The sequence below is a fragment of the Scophthalmus maximus genome, chromosome 14 (genome assembly GCF_022379125.1).
Source record: "Scophthalmus maximus strain ysfricsl-2021 chromosome 14, ASM2237912v1, whole genome shotgun sequence".
Classification (NCBI taxonomy): Eukaryota; Metazoa; Chordata; class Actinopteri; order Pleuronectiformes; family Scophthalmidae; genus Scophthalmus; species Scophthalmus maximus.
In genome coordinates this window covers 8,303,952-8,330,275 of record NC_061528.1, presented here as the reverse complement: position 1 = coordinate 8,330,275, position 26,324 = coordinate 8,303,952, and the positions used below count along the sequence as shown (strand labels likewise).

The window sequence follows — 26,324 nt, the reverse complement described above, 5'->3', positions numbered from 1 at the left end:
GATTCTATGTCTGGAGCAGCTGTGATGAATAAATTGAGCCGGTGCTAAAATTCCAATGTCACATAACTCTGCTGACCCATGTAGCTGGAAAAAGTGACAAGAATCTGAATGGGTTTTTGGCCCAAAATGCCTGAAATAACATCTTTGGTTAAGACAAGCCTCAAGAGAGTTTCACATTTTTGTTCTGTGAGACAAAATCCTCCCATCTGTGCTGTTTTTTATTACCGTGAGTGAAGTGGGAAGTAACTGTCTAAGAAATGAACTTCAGATCTCCGTGCTTTGGAATCTAGCCACATGCATCTGTCTCGTCATTTGTTCGTCTTCATTCAAAACGCAGCAGAGCTCAGAATTCACTATAATCCATAAAACTAGACTTCAAGTATTAGGGCCACTTCAATGCAGATTTAAATTAACAGTATTACAGAAACAAGGTAATAAAATACCTAATCTTTTGGCACATCAGCACCACATTATCATCTCATATTTACTAGGTTTTTTTCTTCTTAATATGGCCCTAATACTTGGCCGTAGAATCCAGCTAGCAGTTCGAATTTTTGATTATAAGCATATAAGCATTTTCAAGAATTACTATGAATTTTTGACTATCAATGTAAAATCATTTTTGATCAAATGGCCAAGCCCTGGTTTAGTGTGAACCGGAAGATTTAAGGATCACAGTTTTGGCCACTAATTCTATTGGCTGTGATAAACTCAGCAGTCTGGGGTCTGGGGCAAGAAAGGTTGAGGGGTCAGAAGATCAGATTATAAGTAAGATGCATTTATTATTTATCTATGATACTTTCTTGCACATTAAAACTATATGTGAGTGCACCAAAATGTCCCTAATAATCCTCCATTTCTTATTAACAGTCTTTTTCTAAAACAGGTTTGGCTCACCTGGGGTTTCATTTTATTTTCTGCTCGTGTTTCTTCTCATGTCAGACTTCCTGTGATCATTCCCAGGAAGAGCGTTCCTTGACATTCTGAGCGCTGATGACGTAGGAGGAACGCATCCCTTCTGTTTCCTGACGTTTTCCCCCAGTGAAGCCAGGTGTGAGCTTTCTACTGACGCGGATTGCAGAAAAACGGTTTAATAACGGAGTTAATGGGTGAATTTTATCTCACAAAAACAAAAGGAGGGAAAACCATGAACCTGTGTCGAGCACAGGGGCTTATCGTGGAAACCAGAAACACATTCAAAAGCCAGTTTAGCTTCGATGGGATTGTGGCCAACAAACCAGCATGGCAGAGCTAAGTGACACCTGGCGAGGCAGTGGTGGGGCGGGGGCTCCATAAAGACTTCATCGCTGCCTCAGTCTGTTAGACTTTAAGGGGAGTTGTCAGCAACACACGCCCATCCTCTCATACACAATCATGCAAGCCCACACGTGTAAAGACAGTCATACGAGCACACACACGCTCACGCTCACAAATCCTCACACATACGTGCAGCTAATAACTTCTTTTCTTCTTCGTTTTTTTTACACATTATCAGACTTTTTCAAGAGAACACATTTTCTTCCTGTATGAGAGACTCAGAAACAAACACAAAGGATGGACATTAGAAAGAGAATATGATTGTGTTATTCCATAGTCAGCCAGTGCAACAGAAACCAATAATTGGAACACAGTGTAAAAAAGCGTAGTGAGAGAAACTCAGCCGTGAGGAAGCCGACCTTCCCACTCAGCAAAGGCTGTGGCATTGTCCCCTTTTTCCTAGCAAAGGGACTGGTGGTGTCCCTCAATTTGTCTGTTTGTTAACTCATTTATTTGTTTTGATTGATTTGTGTGTCTTACGTCTCAAAGCGTCCCACATTTTCCATTTGCCAGAAAGTGTTGCAGAATTTCCACAGGCAGCACACAGCTCCTGTGGCTGTATTTTTCCACATCCATCGGTTGCCATGGTGAGGAAATCCCCAACCCCGACAACCTCACCCCCCCCCCCCCCCCCTCCCCCTGGCAGCTCTGTCACTCCTCATTGGCAGGGCTCTCCTCCAGAGGTGTGATGGCAGGGAGGCCCAGTCCTGTTGCATTGTGGGATGCAGTGAGGCTGGCAACAGTGTGTAGGAGAACAAGGACCAGCAGGCAGAGTTTGAGCCGGCTGTTACACAGTCTGCAGGCTGCCGAGGAGCTGAGGGAGGTGCGATGCTGGCATGGCGGGTGAGTTCTTTTCAGGGTCCCCCGGGATCGGTTGTCCACTTTTAAGTCCCACCGCACATCACAGCACTCTGCATCTGGGTCCACACCTGATGGATAGTCCTCCAGCAGCCCTGTTTTGGTTTTTTTGGTGATAGACATATAAGCAATTAGCTCACACGTTGTCTTTAAGATGTGGCATGCTGAAGTTTTTTTCTTCCATATCTTGTACTCGCTTCCTGTCATAAAATAGAGTAATGTCGCTTGTCCAGCTGCCCCCGCAAAAATATTGAGAACCAAAAGATATAAAACACAACAACCAACAACTACGGTGAGAATTATTTCCTATGAACCTGATTATTCTCAAAGCAGATAATTCCTTCTTGGTAGAGCTGTGTAGAAAGAATTATTTTGACATTGTTATTGTTATCACTATTATTATTACTATGACTTCGACCTCTTCTCAGTCGACCATGAGAAGTCGGTGTACAGCAGATGGAAAAAAATGCAAGAAAATAAAGAAAAAAGTTCAGAAATGTGACAACTCAAACACTAACCACAAACAAACACTGCAAGAACAATTCATCAACACAAAAGAGTGAGTTTGTTTTTTGCACTTAAAATGATGAATATCACAGTTATAAGAAAAAGACTAACATTACAATGGCTGTAAAACTTAAACAAATGTTGTTCGCTAACATTTCACTCTCTTATACATGGTGAGATATGAGTTCTCAGAGCGCCCTCCTAGATTGCATGTGTTTTATTCTTTTGCAGCCAGAGCTGAAACAATTAGTTCAGTAAATCTCCCCTGCCAGAGATTTAATCAACACATATTTTCATAATCAATCAAATTGTTAAAGCAAATGTTAAGCAAAGAAGAAATTATCGGTTTCAGCCCCACAAATATTAATGAGTATGGTTTTCTCCTGTTGTTTTCTGTGTAGACCGAGTGTTTCCAGGTTTTGGACTGCAACACAAGCAGGTTAGGAGACGTTGGAAAATTATGAAGGCCATTTCCAAAGTGTTGAAGCTGTTTTTTTTTGTGTTTTTCCCATTTGCATGTGTTTTTATACGCTGCAGTACATAGAGCTCTCTCGGCCACTGTAGTGATGAATGTCTTAATTTAATGCTACTGATATATAACATCCTGTACCACCTAACATCTCGATTTTATTCTGCCGAGCGTCCCAGCTGAATCACTGCAATTAACATTGTCCTTTACAAGGAGGCCTAAATATACACTACAGAAGTGCTTTTGATGGACAGAATAATAAATCTAATATAAAAATACACAGTATTTGGTGTTTCGTTTTAAAAAAAAAGGCATTGTACTTTACATTCACTGCGACGACACAACGACTGAAATTTCAAACAGCAGACTCACACTTTCCACTGACATCATAAGCAAAGTGTGCACTGCTCTGTGAGGGAGTGAACTGTGAGGACGTCTGTGCCCACTCGGCACAGTTTGACTGTCAAAAGCTGTGACAAGAGGAACCATGTAATTATTGGGAGTTTCTGACAAAATAAATCTGCATTTAGATGTGTTTCCATGGTAAACAAAAAAGTACACTCACGCATATGTACAGTATCTAAATAAATGAAATAGTTGGCGTCCTCTCACTCAATAGCTGTGTGTATTTCACAAAATGCGTCATAAGTCCTGCTTATGTGGCCAGATGTTTTAGTTTGTTTTTTTTAAATTAAAAGGCTGAGGGAATCCTAATTTATCGACAGACTGACGAACACTTTGTTGGATGGACTCGTTTAAAATGGAAAAAAATAATAGTTTAAAAACAACTAAATAAATAAATATGGAAAATCAACAGCCCTGTATCTCCAATTTAGTGACAAAAGTAAGTAAGCACAAGTAAATGCTGTAAATTGCTCGTCTCATTTTGAACATGACTGCGACCTGCTGATCTACTTGACCACCAGAGGGCAGCATCAACATGCTATTGTGTACCTTTGGGTTTCCAACCATATTCAGCTCACGCAGTCATTTTGTGTGGGACTCACCTCTCATGTATGTGGAGACAAAAAAAGATCAAACATTCATCCAGGATTCAGTGTGTGTCCTGGGCCAGAAGTCGCCGAAGCACTAACACTGTGTATCAGTGAATCCACTGAACACTGTTCAGTACAGTCACAGCGAACAGACTTCCTGTCACCATGTTCCTCCAGTGTGCGGCTGATTCCTGGTGCTGTGAGTAATTGGCAACAATTAGCCTAGTTGTCATGGTGTATCACCCTGTTAGACTGCTAATTGTACAGAACATCCTGTAACTGTAAAGTGACAAATGTCCTCTATGTGTCCATCAGCAGTCCCCACTAAAGTATAATTGAGCGAGACACTGTACTCCCTACATGCTCATTAGGCGTAGAGTAAGTTACTCAGGCCGAGGGCGGTACACGGGGTCGGCCCTGGGGAGGTAGAGGTGAGCGAATCTTGTTATTCTTAGCTCTGGATTCCAGGATTTAGGGGAGGTAATGCTCTTTTATCCCTTAAATGATCAACAAAGCCCAACTCCTGTGTTTAAGTTACACTGTAGCTGCTTGACCTGTGCAGATGTCAAGCAGGAAAATAAGATTAAAACACATTTGCAAAAACTGTCAGATGTTTCCTCTTGTACCTGTGCATATAAAACTGGGGCTGCCTCCATGGATGAGATCATCGTTGTCGGGCAGGACGAAGGGGCACCGCTGCTGCACCTCCAGGCAGTACTGACCACAGGGGATTCGCTTGCTGCAGTGCATCTGGGTGGTCTGGAAGTACTGAGAACACAGCCAGGGCTTATAAACCATCTACGAAGAGACAGGGAGGTGAGGGCAGGAGAGGGAGGAAGAGAGAGAGAGAGAGAGAATATTGATGAGTTACAGACGGTTGCTTTGGATGATACACACACAGATGTGCACACTCTTCCATGTACAGTATGTGCGTATCATCCATGACCTCTACATGCTACAGTATTGATCCACACGGGGCTGAGCAGATATCGTGGTGATCCTGTTGTATGCTCTTTAATCAATGTGTTTGTTGCGGCGCGCTCGTCCACCAAATGTCATCTTCAGATCAGTATTACTGATTACCATGCCTGCATTTCTATTGTTTTCAGAAGTATACTTTTTTTTTTAAATGCAGTGATCCTCAAATGAAGGCAGGCATGACAAGTCAATCAACATCACCACAGTTAAGCACCGTGAGAACCTGCAACTTGGTTTGCAAACTTTGAAATCACAATGTACAGTATACACCAATCCTAATACAAACCAACAACTTTAGACTCCTTTCAGAAAAAAATAAAAATACATGTATAGCACTTATATTTTCTGAAGGCTTCGAATATGATCCAAGAAGAGTGAGTGCATGGTGCTGATGGTTGCCAGGGATGTATTTTTTAGTTCATTTCAAATGTATGCGTTTGAGAAATACATGGGACTTTTCATTTTATTGACAACGGGTCTAATAGGAAAAGAACAGCAAAAAGAAGATTGTGTTTTTGTGCGAGAAAGGCGATAGAATATTAAAAAAGCTTTGTGTCTATTTATAGCGCACTCAAACAAAGACAACTCATCTTCTTCTAACCAAGAAGAAAGTTGGTGTTGCATGGTAAAAATAAAGCCATGAACTCACTCATCTGATACAACCTGCCCCACATCATGTGTAGCACATGCATGAATCAAATGACCTGTGTGTGGGCACGCAATTTAAAATCTGCATAGGAAATTCTCGTATTAAGAATGAAGAATAATACGCAATTACAGTGAATGCTGTTCTGTCAGAGCATCACCCATCACCAAGATCTGAACACAATTAGATAATCTATTTCTACCAAATCGACAGCTCTTTAAACACAAAATCGATAGTTCCAGTAATTAGTGTTGTTTCTTTGCTTTCACAGCCGTAAAACTTGCTTGTATTTTGAAATAACATCAGGTCGCGAGCATTTAATAACACGGACACCGGTAAACGATCAAAACAGGGCCCTCCGTTACGTGACGTTGATGTTTGTCATTTGTTAATCTTTTCTCACTCATTTTCTCAACTGTGCAAGCGCACGAGTGGGGACAGATTATTTACTTAGCGCCTTGTTTTCCCCCTCCGACGTGACAAGGTGGTTGGTCTCATTGTGTGGTATCACCTGCAGCAATTAGCCGGTGTTTCCTGTGAAACGTTGCAGCGACTGTGGGGAAACCTACTGTAGCACCTGCTGAGAGCTGGTCGTCGTGCTCAGGAACAGTGCAGCAAAACACCGATCGTATCACTCCTCCCCCCGTGTGTGTGTGTGTGTGTGTGTGTGTGTGCATGTGTTACACGTTGTGGCTGGATTATGCTTCTCGAACACGCACTTTCTTTTTTCGTGGCTGTTTTACACTCGTACAAACTGTTTTGAACCCACGAACAATTTAGGATCTGTCGACGAGTTTAACGTGTCGATGTGTGGAGGTGACGACACGTTTGTGTGTGGTCGTGGCCTCCAGCCTTGTGTGTGTGTGTGTGTGTTTGTGTGTGTGTGTGTCTGTAGGTGCCAGAAAGAGAACAAGAGAGATAGAAAGGACATGTTTCTATCTCTGATATGATGATGTTGAGGTTCTATTGAATGCCAAAGAAATAATTAATAAAATATTTTTTTCCTTGACTCTATCTGCAATAGAGAATGCAATATCTGTTTCAAAAAAATTAACTATTGTCTGCCTTTGATGATTTTCCCAAAGGATTTAGAATTTTAGTAGGGTCCTCAAATATCCAGGCATATACTATATGCATTACTGAGCATGTGCTGATTCTGAGATTATGCACACATTCATAGATACTGTACAGTAAATTGATGTGTGCTAATAATTAGATTTCCCGCAGAAGATAAAGTTGCTTCCTGATGACACACACACACACACACACACACACACACGCACACACACACACACACACACACCCACACACACACAAACACACACACACACACACACACTGCCCTTCTCTCTAATCTGTTATTACTATGTAAATGTCACAGAATAATGTGGTCACGTGACCCTCTGTCACATCTTGTGCAGCTCGTGTGTACATTTGTGTTTGTGTGTGTGTTTGAACACGATTGTCCAGGTGTGTGTGAGATTTCACCTCTGTATTTTCCATATTTTGCTTGTGCAACACTGTTCCCATTTCATGCCCCGCTGTTCTCGCTGTTTAGATCCACTGCTCACCCTGAAGCCGTCAGCGAGGGGCGATGAAGACACACTGGGCGTGATGCTGCCCCTTTCTCTCATTCAGCAACAAATCACCATGCCAACAACGTTATTGCCAATTACTGTCGAGTGGTGTCTGTCTCTGCATTCTTCCGGTGTTTCCCCTGCTCAGCAGAAAAAAAAGTCAAGGTCTGTCCAGCCAGGCTCTAACGAAAAAAGGAAATTGAATAAAAAGCGAACTAATCAATAACATCACAACTGGAGAGATTATCTTTTGACGCCACCTGTACTGCCACAACTCAGCTTGGGCTTGAGACTAAAGAGAAAAGGTCTGGTACGAGTGGCAACAATTTCACCCACCATCTCTTACAACAAAGTCAGTATCCAGTAATGCTTGTTTACGAAGACAAAGAACTTCAGGAGTAGGTGACACCATGAAACTAGAACAAAAAAAAAAAAAAGGCCAAGTGCATCCTGTGAGCCTGGCGGTCAGCACACAACATCTGTCTGAAGTGCAACAGATGTGGTGTAAAAAGAAAACACACAGTTCTTCTTGGCCCTTTGCCACACACTCCTGTCCTTTTGCACTCAGCAGCAGTTAGTGAAGCCCACTGCTGCTGCCGCTCAGATCTCTCCTCCCTCAGCCGTCAGTCTACTGTAGACCCACGACTGGCAATTCATCACCCTGCTGTCAAATCGGAGAGAGGGAGAACAAGGCAGCATGGCAGTGGGAGAGACAGGGAGGGGGAGGGTCGTGATGGAGATAGTGGGAAGCGCTCTTTCTCCCATTTATATAACTTTTCCCCTAATCTGGTGTGGTCTTTCAACAGGCTCTCAAATCTCCGTCCTCCTTTTGCAATGTCTTTTTCAATTCCATCTCTCCTTTGTTTTTGCTGATTAACTGTAACTCCTCTCACATTGAGGCTGTGACATAGAAGGCACCAAGGCCTCGTAGTTACACAGGCTCATTATGCACACGCATATATGAAAAATTATATATTATATATATGAAAAATATTTCAATTATCACTTTTGGAGCCATGTATAACACGTGTGGCTGATCAATAATTCTTTATTAGTCTATTTTAGTTATCTATTCATCAGGGACATGACACAAGAATCAAGTCAGTGTGAGGTCAATTTGCCAGACGGGGCAAGTGCGGGCAGGTTAAAGGGTTTTCATTCACTAATTCATTACAATCACTTTTCTACTTTGCAGTCTTGTCCAACACTGTGACACTATAGCTGAAAAACAGTCAAAATATTTTGACCGCGTCGCCTGGTGGCTGGCTGCGGTGTCGGTCACATTCCCCGCCACCTCCATGTTCGCGGATGGTTCATGGGCCAAATTAAAAAAATCAAAACACGTCACCAGCACAAGATGGCAGCACGCGTATCTGCATGGGATACTTTTTGGCTTCATATTTTTGGGAGAAGGTGGAAACGCGTTGTTCATCTTTAGAAATATACGCTGTGCCAGTGGCAGTCAACTGTTCATGCAGATGTTTGAGATTAAAACCCTGCCAGGAAGCAAGGGAAGGTTTTTATGTGCAAAGCATTCAAAGAATTTATTTACTTAAGACTGACTTTTAAAAACGTTCCACCAGCTAGGAACCCAGATCAATGCGGTGATGGGATTAATGTACATAAATCCAAATTCTAAAGAAAATGTATCTCGACAAAGGTCAAAACATGAACAATGAGGTTTAGAGGTAATATAAGCACCAAAAAGGGAACCGTGCAAAAAAACTCATTCATTTCTGTTTCAGAAAGACATTTTAAAGTATAACTTCCACTGCAAATTCACATTGTTTTTCATAAATTCTTCACTTTCTGTTTGGTTTTCATGCACTATGGCTGTTAATCTTAGGGTTGGTAAACTCCTGATTTCTCCTGCCCATATGGCCAAATCCCAAATTGCTTCCTGTGTCTATATATATTTTTCTTTGATTAAGATAAAATAATGAATGAATGTAAATGTAATACATTTGAATGAAGAGTCGTAAAATATTGTCGTCATTAGAGGTAAAATGAATGTAACCAGAGTCAACGCTAAGAAGATAGCGGAGATGAACAGACGCAAATGTCACGAGTATCCATAGACCACGTAGTGTATGAAAAGATGTATCAGCAGAAAGGTCCTAAAGAAAAAATATTGGGAAACTGAAGCTTCTAACTAACCTGAAAATCAATATGTCCTCTTTCAGGTGTCACACACAACGTTGGTGGCTTGTTGTCAGGTTAAAAAATCTTTAGTGGAATTTCATTGTTCATCGTGAAAAGATCAAACCGCTTCAGACAAAGCGAGATGAAGCTCCTGTAGCCAATTTAAAAGATTCATCGGATACATACAACAGTGATTACCTTGTTTAAAGTCCCAAATAAAATTACTCAGTACTTTGTTTAAGTACCCTCCCCATCCCTGCTCTCCACTGGTTTTCTTGCCCTCCAGTGATTCACAGAGTTGAGACTGAGCTGTCTCACAGATTGGATTAGTTCATTACAATTAGGCTATTAGGGCAGTAATTGATGAAAGGCCTTACTCTGCCCCGTAGTATTGGTTTTCAGTAGCCCCGGATGGCCCTTCCTTGTCAGTGCCTCATCTGTAATGCTTTATCTGGAATTGTGTTTGTGGCTAAACTGCTGACAGGGACCCACCCGATTACTGCAACTCATTCCTCTTCAATATGCAGCACAAAAACAGCAGGAGAGCACGGAGAGACTCGGACACATGAACACACACAGAATCTCACGAGCCACCTCATCAATTAGCTCACAGCCATTCACTGCTCCGCTGCTGCTCCCCTCGTTTCCTTTATCCTCTTTTCTGCTCTGTTTGTTTGAACGATCCTCGGCTTAAACAGAAGACCAGGACGAGTGCGCGGCACAATAGCCCGGTATTAAAATACTCTCAAGTTGTGTCAGACTGGGTCAATGGGATTAAAATGACACAAGGCAACAATGACAACTGAGTGAACTCTCATTAAGATTCACTTTTCACTGAAAAACACACCGATTTCCTTTTGGGTTTCTGACTTTTACATTAGTTTGAAACTCCGCATCCTCCAGATTTCCACTCCACACAGTCATTTTAAAATGCTCTTTTCTAACATTGAAATGAATTAACTGCACGGGCCCTATGAACTCCATACTGTCCACTGAAGGGAAAAAAATGTAATTAACTATACACTGTCCACAGAAGCCCTGATTATCATTCTGCATGCTCTCCACAGTGTTGGATGAAATGAGCAGTCCATTCAAGCGGTGACACGAAGGCAGCCTGACATGGGGTCAAATAGAGGTTGTTCTTTAGTAGGAGCCAGTATGTAAACTTCCCCTTAATCCCTGGAAGCAGCAGCAGCAGCAGCAGCAGCAGTGATGCCCATGGTTGTTCCACTACAAGAGGTTAAAGCAAAGCAAAGGTTACACTAAATATAATCTGAAAAAAAAGACATACATATTCACATATGCAAACCAGCGAGTGTGCACGGCCAAACATGTCGGTAAGTCAATGAATGTAATCAAGCATGAAGTCAAACACAAAGGAAAAAAAACAAACTATTGGTCTCTGCGAGGAAAGTGACGGGGAACTATCACGCCAACGTGAGCAGATAACATTTAATTGGCTATGATGTACGTATGCATGTGCATTTTGTGTGTGCGCGCTGTACAGTGAATTGATGCATGTGAATATATTCACTAGCCTGCGGGCAGCAGCTGGCAAGCATGCAAATCCTGTCAGCAGCGGTTACACAGAGAAAATGTAACGTAACTAATGATCTAAGCAACAGCACAGACATGAAATAAACAGGCAGGTTTAGCCAAGATGGTTAGAGGAGCCAATGAGAACGTAATAATAAAACAAAAAGGGACGAGCGAGGCAGCCGGCCGACTGAAGCCGCAGCACAATACATTGATTGAAACTGAAGTGAAGCAGAAAGCACTCATGCAACTCCCTGAGAGGCACCTATTCAATTACATTAATGTTACATCTGAATGACTGTGTAAACACACAAGGCAATATCTCAATAATGACCCACCTGCTGCTTGTGGTGGATGAATGACAAACACACACGCGCACACGCTCACAGGCAATCTTGTACTTCTATCGTAATGAGGACACTCATTGACATTATGAGTGCCCCTTACCCTAACCCATTACAAATAAATGGCTAACACCAACCCTTACCCTAACCTAATTCTAAAACTGCAACCAACTGAGCACCCGACAGGGGACACCTAATGGTGGCGCACCGCTAATTCCATTTGCGGTTTCCCGCAGCGCTGGAAATCCAACGCGAATGCGACGTATTTTGGACCGTTTTCTGCAACTGTATTTAATGCTGCGTTCCATTATACCTCGCAGTGGAACTGGAACGCAGCACAACGCGTTGTAGCAAACATGGCGACTTGCATGGAGGTCGGGTCCCCCAAATGTTACTATATTTAACTCATTCAAAGTTGACCAAAAAACATTGGTTCATTGTTCTTTGTGATTATACATTTATGAACACATAATTATGGACAATATATTCACTTTCTGTGCATACCTTCTTTTAAATATTACACACTGTAGCTTTAATGTCTACACTCGGTGGTCCTCACAAAGATATAATAATATATTTGATTTATAAAGCGCTTTTCATGTACCCAAAGCGCTGGTACGAGTACACACAGTCACATACACAAACGCACACTCACACAAACACACACACAGTGCTCATTGGATGACAAAACACTGCCTCATATCATTAAATATAAGCTGCTGATTTGGCAAACCAAAGCCATGCTAATGCATTTACCGCACGCCAAGGACTTACTGTAGAGTGTTTTTACATTGTAATGACCTCCGTCAAAATAACAAACATCCAAGAACATAGAGAGAAAGAGAGAGAGCGGAACGTGTGCAACACAGCTCGACTTCTGAGCGCAGACGGCACAAAGTTCACCAGACTGGTTATGTCGAGACGTTCGCCAGGCCCAGTTCGGTGTCGTGCGACTCTCAGTTGAAAGGGAAAAAGAAATACAGTGTGATGAGCGCTGAATCGCAAAATAGCTGCAGAGCAGGGTTGCATGAAAAATGTATGAATGAATGATACGGTCATGGCAGTGTGTGAATTAATAATGAAAAAAAAAAAAAGGATTACATCCATGCTGGTGATGTTCACTGCTCCGAGAGCGTGCCAGGCGGTGCTCTGCTCCGCGCTGCCCCACGAGCCTGCCAGACTGACAGTCTCAGGTCGTCCTGTCCAAGGCCGAGCGATGAAACAATCACCAAGCTTTCATCACATTCATAAACATTGACTCTTCTAATAAAGTTCCTTTTTACTGTTTGTAAAAATAAAACAGTCAAAAGCCACGCTTCTAGCATCGCTAAAATATGAATACATGGAAACACGGCTGCTCGGGACCGAACGATCCAGAAGCTCACAACTGTACTACACGCTGATTCTACCCACTGTACTCTCGGCAGACAGCTTTGCTTTCAGACTGAGAAGATTTTTTAAAAAAAAGAGTTCTCAATGAGAATACAGAGAAGCAGAGAGACACAGAGGTAGGGCAATTGAGGAATTCCAGACGCGAGGATGGAGATGGATGAAGAAGGGATAGGACATTTTCTGCATATGAGCACATCCATACGCACAAAACAATTGCCCCTTAACCCCATTGTGTTGATTAATCAAGGTTATCTGGATGTAATTCTTCCGCACTGTCATGCTGACACTTACATTGATAATTAATGTGGCAAAGATAATTATCAGCAAGACGAGGCCACTGTGAGAGTGACGAATCAACACCCTCTTCAGCCAAAACTTCTGTTTGCTCCACCAGGCTGTGCTTGTATGCATGTGTGTGTGTGTGTGTGTGTGTGTGTGTGTGTGTGTGTGTGTGTGTTGACCTGCAGCTCAGGTATCAAACCCTCTCTGTCTTTGCGAGCTCCCGTTTCCCCACCCCCAGCCACGCAAAAACCTGTTAAATAATGTAAGTAATCCCAGCAACGGACAACTATTCCCCATAACCGCGCAGTACATCAGCAAAAAATCCCATTGGCTTTGCATCACTGCTATCTCTCCCGCTGCTGTCCATGACAACCCCCGATCCCACCTCACCCCCCACGGCACCCGCTTCCTCGGCTCCCCACTGCAGTGTGTACTGCAACGGTTGGATGAAAAATGGCCTGAGAGTGGGGGCTGGCGCAGGGTTGCCAGCGGAAACATAACTGATACACACACTCACCTTCAGACACACACACACACACACACACACACACACACACACACACACACATACACACACACGCTCTCTTTCTAGCTTGCCTGTGCTATAACTCCAGCTTGCTCTCTTTCTGTCTATGTCACAGGTAAAGCCAGAGCATGCATGCACAAAGACACACACACACACACACACACACACACACACACACACACACACACACACACACACACACACACACACACACACACACACACACACACACACACACACACACACAGAGAATGAGAGGGAATGAGAGTTAGAGTTAGACAAGAAGGGACGGGTGGTGTCAGAAGGTCTTTCCAGAATTAATAACTTAGAGTTTACAGTAGCTTGTTATCAAAGTTTTTTTTTTTTCCCCATGGGTTCACTGACCCAGCCAGACCAGTGATGTCAGACCTGGTGGAGCCTCCTAACGGTGGGCAGCAAAGATTTAGCCCATGTCCTAAATTGGCCTCTTTTTTGTTTTCAGTTTAATAGCTTTTTGTTTTACTTTTCATCAATCAAATAGATATAGTGCATTTTTATGTTGACATATCTAAAGACACAAATACATGTACGAGCACATAGATAAAATTGCTCCTTTAATAACTGCTCTCGGATGTTTTGCTTTTCACGTCTTTACAGAAAGGAAATCCATGTTAATCTGGCACAGGCGTGAGTGGGATCTTCAAAGGGTGCCACTGAAATGTATCTCTTCATTTGGTTGGGGGAGGGGAATGAATGCTTTTTTCCAAAGCAACAGAGAGAAAACATTATTTATTCATTTTCAAATTAGAAACTGATGCAAAGGTACGATCTATGGAAAGAAGATTAGAAGTTAGAGGGGCAGGTAAAGGAAAAGGCTAATTGAAAGTCCAGCTAATTTGCAAAGGTTTTCGATTGACATAAGGAATAAAAGTCAATATATTGATACAACGTGTATCAGCAGGCTATTCACAATATATTTATAAATCACAGATCTTGTAGTACAGTGTGCATCATAGTGAATAGAGGATTGTAAAATGTTTTAATCGTTATATTTAAGCAGTGACGCACTTGGTGAAGGTGAGAGAAAGATGGTTTAATCTAGAGAAGATGACTCCACACCTTAACCACAATTCTTTGCTAAACCAAAATGCTCTTCTTTTTTCTTTTTTTTACACACACCACTGTATTATACATTGAGATGAAAGATGTTATGCACTGAGGCCGAGATGTGGTTTGACGTGGACAAAAATGAGGCACCATCAACAAGATGGCTGGAACATAGATATTTCCCCCCCAAACAAGTACATCCAGACACACACACACATGCAGATACATGTATGTACAGTCTCTTGGCACACAGAAGAAAATCAGCACTGCCCACTGATTAATTATCAGATGAGCAGTCACCAGAACTGGGGAGGTATTGATAATGGAGATCTTGTCCGGGCTGGTCCAGCAACAGTCAGGTGTAAACCCAAGCTGCACGCACGCACGCACGCACAGTGCTGGGAGAAAATCCACTGACAAGAGGTTTGACTCTGAACCTCATTAACTCTGACACTAAATTATTTCTGGTGCGCCGTGTGCAGTTTGTAAACCTTACCCCCGGTTCGGAAACTCGGTTACAGAAAAATCTTCAACAAAAACAACAACAACAAAGAGAGACACTAGCTTTCACCAAAAATCGCTTACGGCCCCTTTAATCTAACACGGCTGTCAACAGCATCTCACTTGATTCGCTGTCAGTTGAAATGTGTGTCAGTCAAGTGACATCTTACCCATTAATGTGATGTATCCATGCATTTGATAATGAAGACATTTCGTCATTGAAGATGTCCTGACGGTGGGATGGAGCACATGCAGATTTACACATGCACATGAAAAGGGCTTCGCTGGTGACGGCTCCTCACTGAGACAATGGAATCAATGAAAAGTCTCAGTAAAACCTATATGTTATCGCTGTTGCACACGCCGGCAGACAAACCCAAGGGGTGTCCTGTAAATTCACTGAACACATGTGCGATGTGGGTTGTGTCATGGAAACCCATTAACACATCAACACATGATTTATCAGATCTAACGTTTTCATCTGCAATAGTTTTCAGGAGAGACATTTGAATGAAATATAATGGAGGTTTCCGTTGAGGTGGGTTAATAATGTAACCTTAAAAGCACCTTATAATTAAAGGAGGTAGTGATTGCAAAAATAAAATTTGATAGCTATCAACTCCAGCCCTCGTATGAGATCATAGGGAACTTTGGTGCACAGAATATGCATTACAGTGGTTGTGTTTGATGGCGGAGACTGAAACAGACTCTGTTTAGAATATGTCATGTCAAAACCGAGGTGAAGGCAGAAACAGTCCTGGCACATCAAACCAGTTAGAATTGGTTTTGTGTTGTCATTCTTAAATGTGTAAAGCTAAGAGCTGGCATTGCTTCTGGATGATCACAATGTGTAACGGTGATAAAATGATTGGAGCAGGTTGTGAATTAGCTATTTTGAAGATTCCATCATGATCTGAAAAGGTTTTGAGTAAACAAATATCATGAGTGTGTGTAGAGAGGATATTTAATTTGGGAGAACAAGTCAAGATTGGACAATTTAAACCAACTTTTCCTTCTTTTTTTTTAAACCAGCTTCCATCATTTCATGTTGTCTCTGATGTTTTTTCTTTATCACACACATTGACGGGAAAGTGGGCCAGCATCGGCGAGTGTTTGAAATGCAAGGGGGAAAAAAGAAACTGGAAAAGCAACGGCAGACTCTGATGGGGTCACATCGTCTGGGCCAAACCCGAGATGCAGTCGCTTTGCTGCTCCCAATTAGACTAAAAACTACAGGAAGTCTGAGTCTGGTACATTCAACCGGGCCACATTCCACCCCTGTGCTTCTATCTGTCGGAGGAAGAAAGAGAGGGAAGTGGGAGAGCAAATGAGAAATGGGGAGATGCAAACATCAGAAGAGGAGGAAGGAGAGACCGAAGATAAATTGGTCAGCCCTCCCTCCGCCTCTCTCCCTCCCTCTGCCTCTCTCTCAGGACTGCTGTGCGAGACTGCAGATGGATTCTGATGTTCTCATTTATGTCTTAATGATTGGGTTAGTATGCAGCTTGTGCTCTGCAATGCTGGGCTAAGACAGGAAGCAAGATCACAGAGGCACACCAGCATACATCGGGGCGTGCGTGCACGCACGCGCACACGCACACGCACACGCACACACACACACAGCAAAATGAAGGGATTGACACATGCATTGGCACATATGCTGCATAGATATACAGTGGGGTCCAACAGTCTGAGACCACTAGTCAAGATACTTATATTTTACATTTGTTTGAAATCCAATACTATTTTTTCATTACAAGCGATAACATCAGCTTAACCATCTTAAGCGAAGAGTTGAATCTTCAAAAAAAACTGTAAATCAATTTTGGTAGTATATGCTTGGTATATTCTCGGGGGTTGTCATGGACAGCAGCGGGAGAGATAGCAGTGATGCAAAGCCAATGGGATTTTTTGCTGATGACGACACTTTTGCTGATTGGAGTCTTGCTTTCTTTATTTAAAAAATTTCTGTATTTGTGATGAAGTTGCTTTTCTGTATCTCAGGCAACTAAGCTTGATGTATTGATCTTCTGATGGTGTGGTCACTTTTTTGGTCTGCCTGATCGTGCCTTGGAATAAACTGATTCAGTTTCTGCAAAGCGTTTTAGAGTTCTATGTACTGGCCCCTTGGACACCTTTAGTCTGGTCATGATGTGACACTGAGAAAGTCCCTCTTTGCTTAGAATAACAATTTAACTCCTATTATTTTGCTTCTTGGTTAGCAATCATCTGCTGGCAACGTGACGCACAGCTTTATTTATAACAGGTGAACATGGGGTGCAGGTTGAGTTACTTACACAAGCATACATACAAGCATCTGTTGAGTAGAAAGAAAATTTGTGTGAAAGCATGCGGAAATCTGACCTGTACATGCTTAAATTTGATTAGTAAATATTTATTGTTCATTTTACATTTAATAACATGTTATGTTGTATGTAATTGTATGTAAATATCTCTAAATCATTAAATTTTCAGAATATTTCCAAGTTTATGTGAATATATTAGAGGCTTTCAATGTGGTCACAGACATTTGGTACATACTTTCAGTAAATCCACAGAGATTAACCTACATTTTGCAAAGAATATGGTCAGAATTCAGTCATGAATTGGTTTATTATGTTGCAGTACATTATTCTCAAATGTACCATAACTGTAGGTACATGCATATTATTTACCCTTGGCCTTGGAGTGAACTCATTGGCTTAGGGCAAATGAGGTGAGAGAGAGGGAGGCAGAGACAGCGATTGATGGTGCTTGTTGTGACATATCATATCATCATGGGTGGTTAATGCCAGGCTGAGCATCCTTTTAGCAAACAGCCAAATCATTTGAATATTTCATTGAGGCCAATTACGCGCTTGTTTACCTATTAATCTGATTGCTGCTTGCAGAACAAGCTACAGGCCTGTGTCATGGAGAGACAAAGAGTTGGTGCGAGCAGAGCACGGCAGAGGAGCGCAGCCCCCACACTGCTGGTAGGCCTACTGCGGGGAGATGCATCAAGTTTACACTGAACTACAACGATAGCTCGGAGAATATTATCACAATTGAGTTAAGCATTCAAGGTCCTAGAAGATATGCACCCGCAAGTATACTGTGTATCCATGCACTCCATCAATGTGTCTGCCTTGGTTAACAGTTCTGCTCACAGTCATTAAAAGCTAACCTTTTAGAATCACAGAAATGAATTGACTGTTTTGCCAAACCCTCCCCCAGACAGCAATGGTCCAATAATAGCTTCGAAACGGCAGCAACTTCTACAGTGATCGTGCCAAAGAGGTGTGTGCAGATGGGGAGATACTTTGCATTTTAAAGAGTTAGGAACGTTTTGTCTTTTCTCAATCAGCTGTTGTACAACAAAAGAACAAGAGCTGAATTGTAAGGATGGGTGCTTACAGCTGACTGTTATCTGGGACCAGTTCACCTGTTGGTCCCTTGTCAGTGGTTCTGCCTCTGCAGAACAGTAACGATGAGGTGCAAGAATCAACAGGCAAAGACGTAACAAGCATTTAGCATGACATGACCTCATTTTCCAAAGACAAAACTTTAAAGATTAGTCAACATAAAACAAGATAATAAGTGCTGATTAACTGATTCAAGGGAATTAAAGCAGGCAATTTTTAATACAACAACATTTACAAAATCCTCTCACAGATGCTTGGGGTAGGATTTGAAGTGCATATGCGCTCAAATTCAATAGATGATACTTGTAAAATGTGGACCATATGTTCAACCCAAGAGATGACAGGTCCATTAATCAAAGCTATATATCCCATTACATCAGGCTGTGTAGGAACACAGTTGTGTTCCTTTCCCTGCTGGCTTATTACAACTCAAGGGCACACTCAAACCACCTCGCCTGTCACCTCTTATCATTGATCTACACTATAACATATAACAGAATACATGGTATGCTCGTGTTAACGGCTCACGGTAGAAACACAGAGATACTAGGTGAGGGTGGCAGAGGCAGGTGCACTAGCGTGTTTTCTTTCGAGGCTTCCACCTGCACATCCAATATTTGTCCTAACGGGAGCATGACTGTAATTCCACTGGGCAAATGATGATGACAAAATGGACCATCTAATATAGCGTCATTGGGTAGAAGAGAGCAACCCTCGGGGCCCAGCTCACCACTGCTTAGGGGACATGATATATGAGAGGATGAGCGGCGAGCAGAAGGAGGAGAGCAGTTCAGGGGCGGCAGCAGTTTCCCGTTATAGTAACACAGCAATACCTGAAAAACCGATGATCACTATGTTGTGCATTTAGCGCAGCAGCACAGGTGTAGCAGAGTTTTACATAAATGGGGTGGGTGGATCGTGTGTGTGTGTGTGTGTGTGTGTGTGTGTGTGTGTGTGTGCGTGTCCCTAGGTCAGGCTTGTCATAATCCAGCGATTTTCCACTCAGTTGCCTCCATTGTGAGGAGGAGAGAACACAGGAACTCTTGGTGCACTCTGCTCCACTTCCAAACACGCTCCACGTAACAAAGGCTAATACTACACTTCAGCCTCATCATGTATATGTGTCCTCTTCAGCGCTAATCTCCGTCACCCACTCGGTAGAGGCCCTGCTTAATGACGAACATGCTCACCAAATGTCTGCTGTGATTAAAGTACAATGCCCTTCTCTGTGCACAGAAATAATAGATAACCCATATCTCACTTCAATAATTGATCGACTATATATCTTGCCTGCAGTTCCGGGTCTGCTCAGCTGGACGTTAGAGCTCAAGGCCCTTTCATATAAATCTTTTAAAGGAAAGGCGTTGGTGCCAAGTTACTAAAAAAAACTGAATCCAGTGAGAATTAGAGTTGCTTTATCTGGTGATATTCTATATCTTAATTGTTTTCAAAGACAATAACGAAAATACTTCAACCAAAAATATGTAACATATACAAATATGTACAGGTCGCAGGGACCTTGATCTTTGACCACCAAAATCGAATCAAATTTTTTCTAACCTTTTTATAATTACTCCTCTCCTTGATGTTCTCCTGTATTTCCTTTGCTCATTCACTCCCATAATCTGCTGCTCTGCTCTATTATACAAATGAAGGTGGGCACGAGTATGATAGATTCTGTGTGGCACCGAGGTATTTGAGTATGGGGACATGGTTTGCTGAGTTTCAACACTGTGTTTTATGAAATTGAAAATTTGGAACACATTTCTGCATAGTCACAATTCTCAGTGAGTCTGTTCTATTCCATTATTTAAATTAGTCTGTGCGAGTTACTGCTGAGAATTCATGAAAGCAGGGCAGACATTTACAAAAAACCAACATATGTTGCATTCCACCACCGGGATGGCTGCAGGGTTGGACCTGCAGCTGACAGAGTTACCATGACATCATGAATGAACAGTAACCAACAGCATGCATGTGACAAAGCTGCACATGTTGTTCTTGGCACAAAGAGTATGTGTCTGAGCTTCTTCAGGTCATTCCCCAGAAGATGTAATGATCCCACCAGGTCTTGCCCTTGGCGAGCTTACTGACAACAGCCAATCATGGATAATATACTCGGGCCTTTAAACATCCCTGTACTGTATACACTCCGTAGCCCTCCCTACTCTGCTCGCCTGTTGTCCATGCACACTTCTAGGTGCTCACATTCCCAACATTTGCATTTAAATCGAAAACACAGTAAATAATTCCTTAATTCCCTGAGTGTCCACAGTCCCGGATGACCCCATTCCACAGTGTCCTCCCACACACATCTACAAGAACAGAACCATTTTTTTTCCTGGATACCACTGCGTGCTTGACACCTCCTCTTCCTCCCCCACATACTATGCACAAAAGGGTGCACATGCATGAACACAAACGGACTGAATACACTCACACACACAAAAAACCCATATCCACACCAGGAGAGGACGTGAGGATTTGTGTTGTCATTAGGGGGGACACAATGACTCCTGCACTGCTTGGAGCTGTTTTCTATCTTCGTGATGACTCCATGATGAGGCCAGTGGTTGAGGACTGAGGACAGCCTTTGTCTACTGCATCTAACTAGAATGGCGGAATATTTGTTTGTCTCTCTTTCTTTCTATCTGTCCTTCGATTTTCAACGACCGCTCATCAGATTGACTACAAACTTGTCAGGTGTGTTGCTGACGACTCGAGGAAGTGCAGCATTGACTTATGGATTTAGAAGTGGTTTTCAAGACCTAAACACAGCAATTAATTTTAACTGTAAACTGCACTCAATTTTACCATGGTAATCATTGTATTGCGACACAATGCTTTGTTGATGTCATCAGTGACATCAGAGAGCGTTGTTTGTGAACTAACAAGCACATTTGGAATTTATGAAAATGATCCAAAGGAAGGAAGGAATCCAACCACTGCCCCACCTGTGACACAGTTAGCACTGTCGCCTCACAGTAAAAGTGTTCTGGGTTGGAACCTGATGGCCAAATGTGGAATTTGCATGTTCTCTCTGTCCCTGCATGGTAAGCACGAGGTCCAAAAACATTCAGCATCTATAGGTTATTTGGTGTCACTGAATGTGAAGGCATGAATGTGCTAGTGAATGGTTGTTTGAAATAGAATCCCTACATGTCAACCCTGGGGATAGACTAGCGACCTAGTGAGTCTAAATGTTGTGTAAATTAAATGGTTTCTTTAGGAAATTCTGTATACAAAGAGCCTGCAGGATGAGCAACGTCCCTCTGATGCTTTTCATTTGCTCATTGGGACATCAGAGACATTTGGGGTGTTTGGAAACACATGCATCTACTGCCTGAGGTGCAGCGTGGCCTTAAATGTTCCAGTGTACAAGCTGTTACATAACAAAATGGAAATGCCAGGATGTGCATTGCCTGCGAACCCGCTGGTCCAACTTTGTGTCATCTGTAAGTGCCTGCACCCCCCCACGCTGCCTGCCTGGAAGCTCTGACCTGCAGCCAGGCTGAACAGCATGAAACCAGCAGGCATCACTTTTCTTATCTCTTAACTCCACAATTACACCACTTCTCATCCTCTGAATAACTGTAATTTTCACCACGGAAAAACTGCATGTGTTGTCTACCAGCCGGTCTACCAGCTTATAACCATGTGTTTGAGTCTCCATCATTTAAATAAGGTCCCCCGACTCCCCGCTCACCTAAATGTCATCAGAATGCAAATGCAGTAGCCACTAACCTCCCATAAGTGGCATCTTGCCTCTAAGCCTTGAAGGAAAAGGTCCCTGCCTTAATATGTTAAGTAAAGATGAGCACCCCTGCTCTCCTGGACTGTATCACTTATTAATGAAACCGTTAAGAGGTCCACACTCTGGGGTTCTGATCGATCCTGAATCGCTTAATGTAGTTCAGTGGGCCTGTGTGTGTGTGTGTGTGTGTGTGTGTGTGTGTGTGTGTGTGTGTGTGTGTGTGTGTGCATGTGTGCGTGTGGGAATGTATTACCATGCAAATATAAACACACATTTCACGTTTATTTGTTTACTTCTTACATGAACTTGATATGACTTAAATAGGTGACACACAAAATGAAGTGCAGTATAAATATTTACACATTGTACATAAGTGCAAATAAGTGCTCTAAATGCCATGCAAACAGTGTATGCCTGACGAGTTTTAATTAATTGGTGATGAAATATTTAAATAGAAGGCACATATACCACCAGGGCCTTAGCTACCATTGACAAAACTAAGGTCATGTCCTCAGTATCTTTCACGGAATTTGGGAGTTGTACCAGCCTGGGATTACTTACATTCTACATTTATAAATAATATATATTCAAAACGCAGATTCAATTTTTGTGGACTAATTAATTCAATAGTTCAATTTTCTCCCATCAGAATTGTATTCCTGGCTTTGAAACAGTATCTTGAATAAATAAACTGAACTAAAAAATTTAAATACTTAAAAAAAACAACCTTTGTGAAGCAATACAGCACTTGACACTTTCCGAAAATCTTGGTTTTGCAGACCTTCTGTGGTTAAACTTTTCAGCCTTGTTTAAGTAATGCAGGAGTTTACTGGATAAGGATGCAGCATGGTCAATGTAAATAAACCCATGTGTGTTTTAAGCTCACAAAGGAGACAAGCAGTTGCATCAAACACTAACTCGGATGAAATATGCCCATTCATTTTCTTAGTGTGAGCTGCCACTGGAGTTGTTGCTGCTTTTGTTAGCTACAGTAGCAGGTTATCACTCCCTCAGCACACATACACCAAACAACATCACAGGCCAGCATGATGCGAGTAAGCTCCACTGCTTCCAGCTCCTGAAGGTGTGCATATGTGTGTGTTGTGGGCAAACTAGGACTGTTTAAATGTGTGCGACATGCTTTTATTATTTTGTGGATTCTATTCTGGGTTCATAATGCATAATCCAAGGTTTTGTTTAAGTTACTGTTAAGAGAGATTTGTGATGTTGCAATTTCCAATCAGTTACGCTCTGTTATTTAGTTTTACAGTTTTCCTTCAGAGCCTCCGCGCCGGTGAAGAGGATGACGCAGAGTCCACAAGTGCTGCGGTGGCTGCCCTCTGGGTGGCTTCTAAATGTTTGGCCAATCAAAGGAAAGTGGGCTCTTAGGAATGCCTGAGATGATATTGCCCGTTTCAGTCAGAGGTTCAACTGAGGGGCTGCATGACTTTTTTTTAAAACTGTGAATCATGCAGGGCGAATCTAGTGGAGTAACCGGAATAAATGGCACTGGAGAGGAGAACCTTTCAAATTAAAATACCAAATTTAGGATGTACAAAACAGAAAGGATAACAAAAGGTAACTGAATTAAAGAGACAGGGGGAAAGTAACATGAAGGGGAACAAATACAAACCACAATCCAAACATAAAGTAATAAAATAGCAAATGATGGAGCAAAAAGTCTCAAATATAACAAAAGTCCACGATAAAAACCAGAAAGTCTTTCGAAGTCCATAAGACGTGTAAGTCTTGCTTGCAATTTTGCTGGAGGAGAGACTGATATGATCATTAACTGACAAATCAGTAAAACGGTCACATAAATAGGGTCATTAAATCAGTCTTTCAAATACTGTCTGCATCACTGTTTGGGTGTGTTTGCATCTGTTTTGATAGATGCGTATGTCTTGCTGTGCTCCAAAGCTGAGAGTCAGTGAGGATAATAAGTCTGATGCTCCGTAAAGTGAACGAGAAATGGAGAGGGGGGGGGGGGGGGGGGAGAGAGAGAGAGAGAGAGGTGTAGAGAGAGGGAGACGGGGGATTTAGCTCACAGAGAATGTACAATGGAGCAAGCGATGAGACAAGAATGTCAATACACCCTGTGAGCGAAGCCTGAAATACAAAAACGTGCTGCCAAGTAGAGACACAGTAGGACAGTCTCAGCCTTGAGGTGGTCTCTCTCGTTCTCTGTGTGTGTGTGTGTGTGTGTGTGTGTGTGTGTGTGTGTGTGTGTGTGTGTGTGTGTGTGTGTGGTGAATCCACTCTTGTGTGTAAGTCTCCAGCAACCACCACCGACAGCACTTCCCAGACACACACAGATCAAATGCACATGCAACAGACGGAGTGACATCTAACACTGCCCCGGTACATTTCACAAGGTCAGCCCACAATTTCCATGCCATCAAAGACGTAATGGATTCAGACTGTAAGAAGGCAGTGGGACAAATAACCACTATAAACAATAATGGTTTACACTGATAAACAAACACACACAGACACACATTCACCAAAACACGCATGCGGAGCGCTTGTGTAATGACTGAGTGAGGGAGACAGATGGTGACTCATACCCCACTTTCGATTGCCAGCACTACATTTCCCATGAGGCCACTCGTAACGCCTGCTGTCAGAGGCAATGTTCTTCCTGTTTTTCTGTGATTGGAGTGCTGCCTCGTGGGAGAAGGTCAGATGTCAAAGCACGAGAGGGTGACCACAACCAATACATCACAGAGAAAGATCACAAATATCTTCAGTTATGTTTAATGGGGTCCAGAAGTTATTTTCAAATTAGGTAGTCTGATCTCTGCTTTTTAGTATCCCTTACATTTTGCAGAATTTATCTGTTTTGTTTAAAAAGTATTTAATAATTTTACACAGGGATTCTTATTGAGTAAATAATAAAGCTAGTTGCTAGTGCAGACCAAATGAAGCTTGTCCCCCTCAGACACATTAGTATTACTTCCTCGGGTTTGTCCCTGTTGAACCTTGATGCCGAATGGAGTTTATAAATGTCATAATTATAATTTGGGCTGCGATTAATTTCATTCCAAATCAACCCAATGGTCTTCCAGAGCTTCAGGTGATTGTATTTTTTTTTTTACAGTCAAACATATTTAATTTACAAAGACACAAACTAAAAAAAGAAAGCAGCATATGTTTCATATTTGCTTGAAACTAACTTTGATTGAATAAATTATGAAGATGTATGTACTATACTGTGTGCATATATACAGTGGCATTAAAAAAGTTTGGGCACCCCTGCGTCTTAGCAATATAAAGTTTACCTGATTTCTAAAAGTCAAAAAGTTAAAGATGAAAAATGTATTCAATATTTTAGGCAATATCTTTTTCAGTTTCAAAGAACCGAGGAAAACGGGCCTGAATCAAATGTTTGGGCCCCCTGCATGGTCTGTACTGAGTAACACCCCCTTTGGCAACTATCACAGCTTGGTAAATGCTTTTTGTATCAGCTAACAGTCGCTCAGTTATTGTTTTGGGGGGGGTTTGCACATTCTTTCATCGCAAAAAGGCTGTCTTGAATGCACTGCTTTTATAAAAGATATCCACAAAGATGTTTAGGTGTGGGGAGTGTGTGGGCCATGGGAAAACCTTCCGCTTGTGCCTTTTCAGGGTAGTCTATTTTTCAGTGTGATGATTGCTACTTGAAGTTGCTGATATTTCATTTAATCCATTCTTCCATCTACCAGTGAAACTTTCCCCTGGGCTGCAACGCAAGTCCAAAGCGAGATCGAAACACCCCCATTCTTAACAGCTGGAGAGGCGTTCTTTTTATTTTTTTTCCCATTCCTTCGCTTATTACAGCCAAAACATTATTTTTGAATTCATCAGTCCACAAGACTTGTTTCCAATTAATCAGGCTTGTTTGGATGTTCCTTTGCAACCTTCTGCCACTGAATTTTGTGGTGAGGATGCAGAAAAGGATTTCCTATGATGACTCTTCCATGAAGGTCATCTTTTGGCAGGTGTTTCTCGACCATAAGAACAGTGTACCA

At 42.2% G+C, this 26,324-nt stretch overlaps 1 protein-coding gene across 2 annotated transcripts in view; it reads right to left on the bottom strand.

Moving 5' to 3' along the window:
• Positions 1–1,954: 1,954 nt before the first annotated feature.
• The window catches only part of LOC118282978 (NALCN channel auxiliary factor 1), a 58,344-nt gene continuing 33,974 nt past the window's right edge, over positions 1,955–26,324 (bottom strand). Inside the window, exons 2-4 of one of the 2 annotated variants that reach the window (XM_035604587.2) lie at positions 4,773–4,944; positions 4,159–4,343; positions 2,141–2,270 (exon numbers count right to left, since the gene is read on the bottom strand). In XM_035604587.2, coding sequence (XP_035460480.1) covers positions 4,195–4,343; positions 4,773–4,944 — 321 coding nt within the window. In that variant the 3' untranslated portion in view covers positions 2,141–2,270; positions 4,159–4,194. Of the gene's footprint in view, positions 2,271–4,158; positions 4,344–4,772; positions 4,945–26,324 lie in introns of both variants that reach the window. The other variant, XM_035604585.2, reaches the window with a different exon arrangement.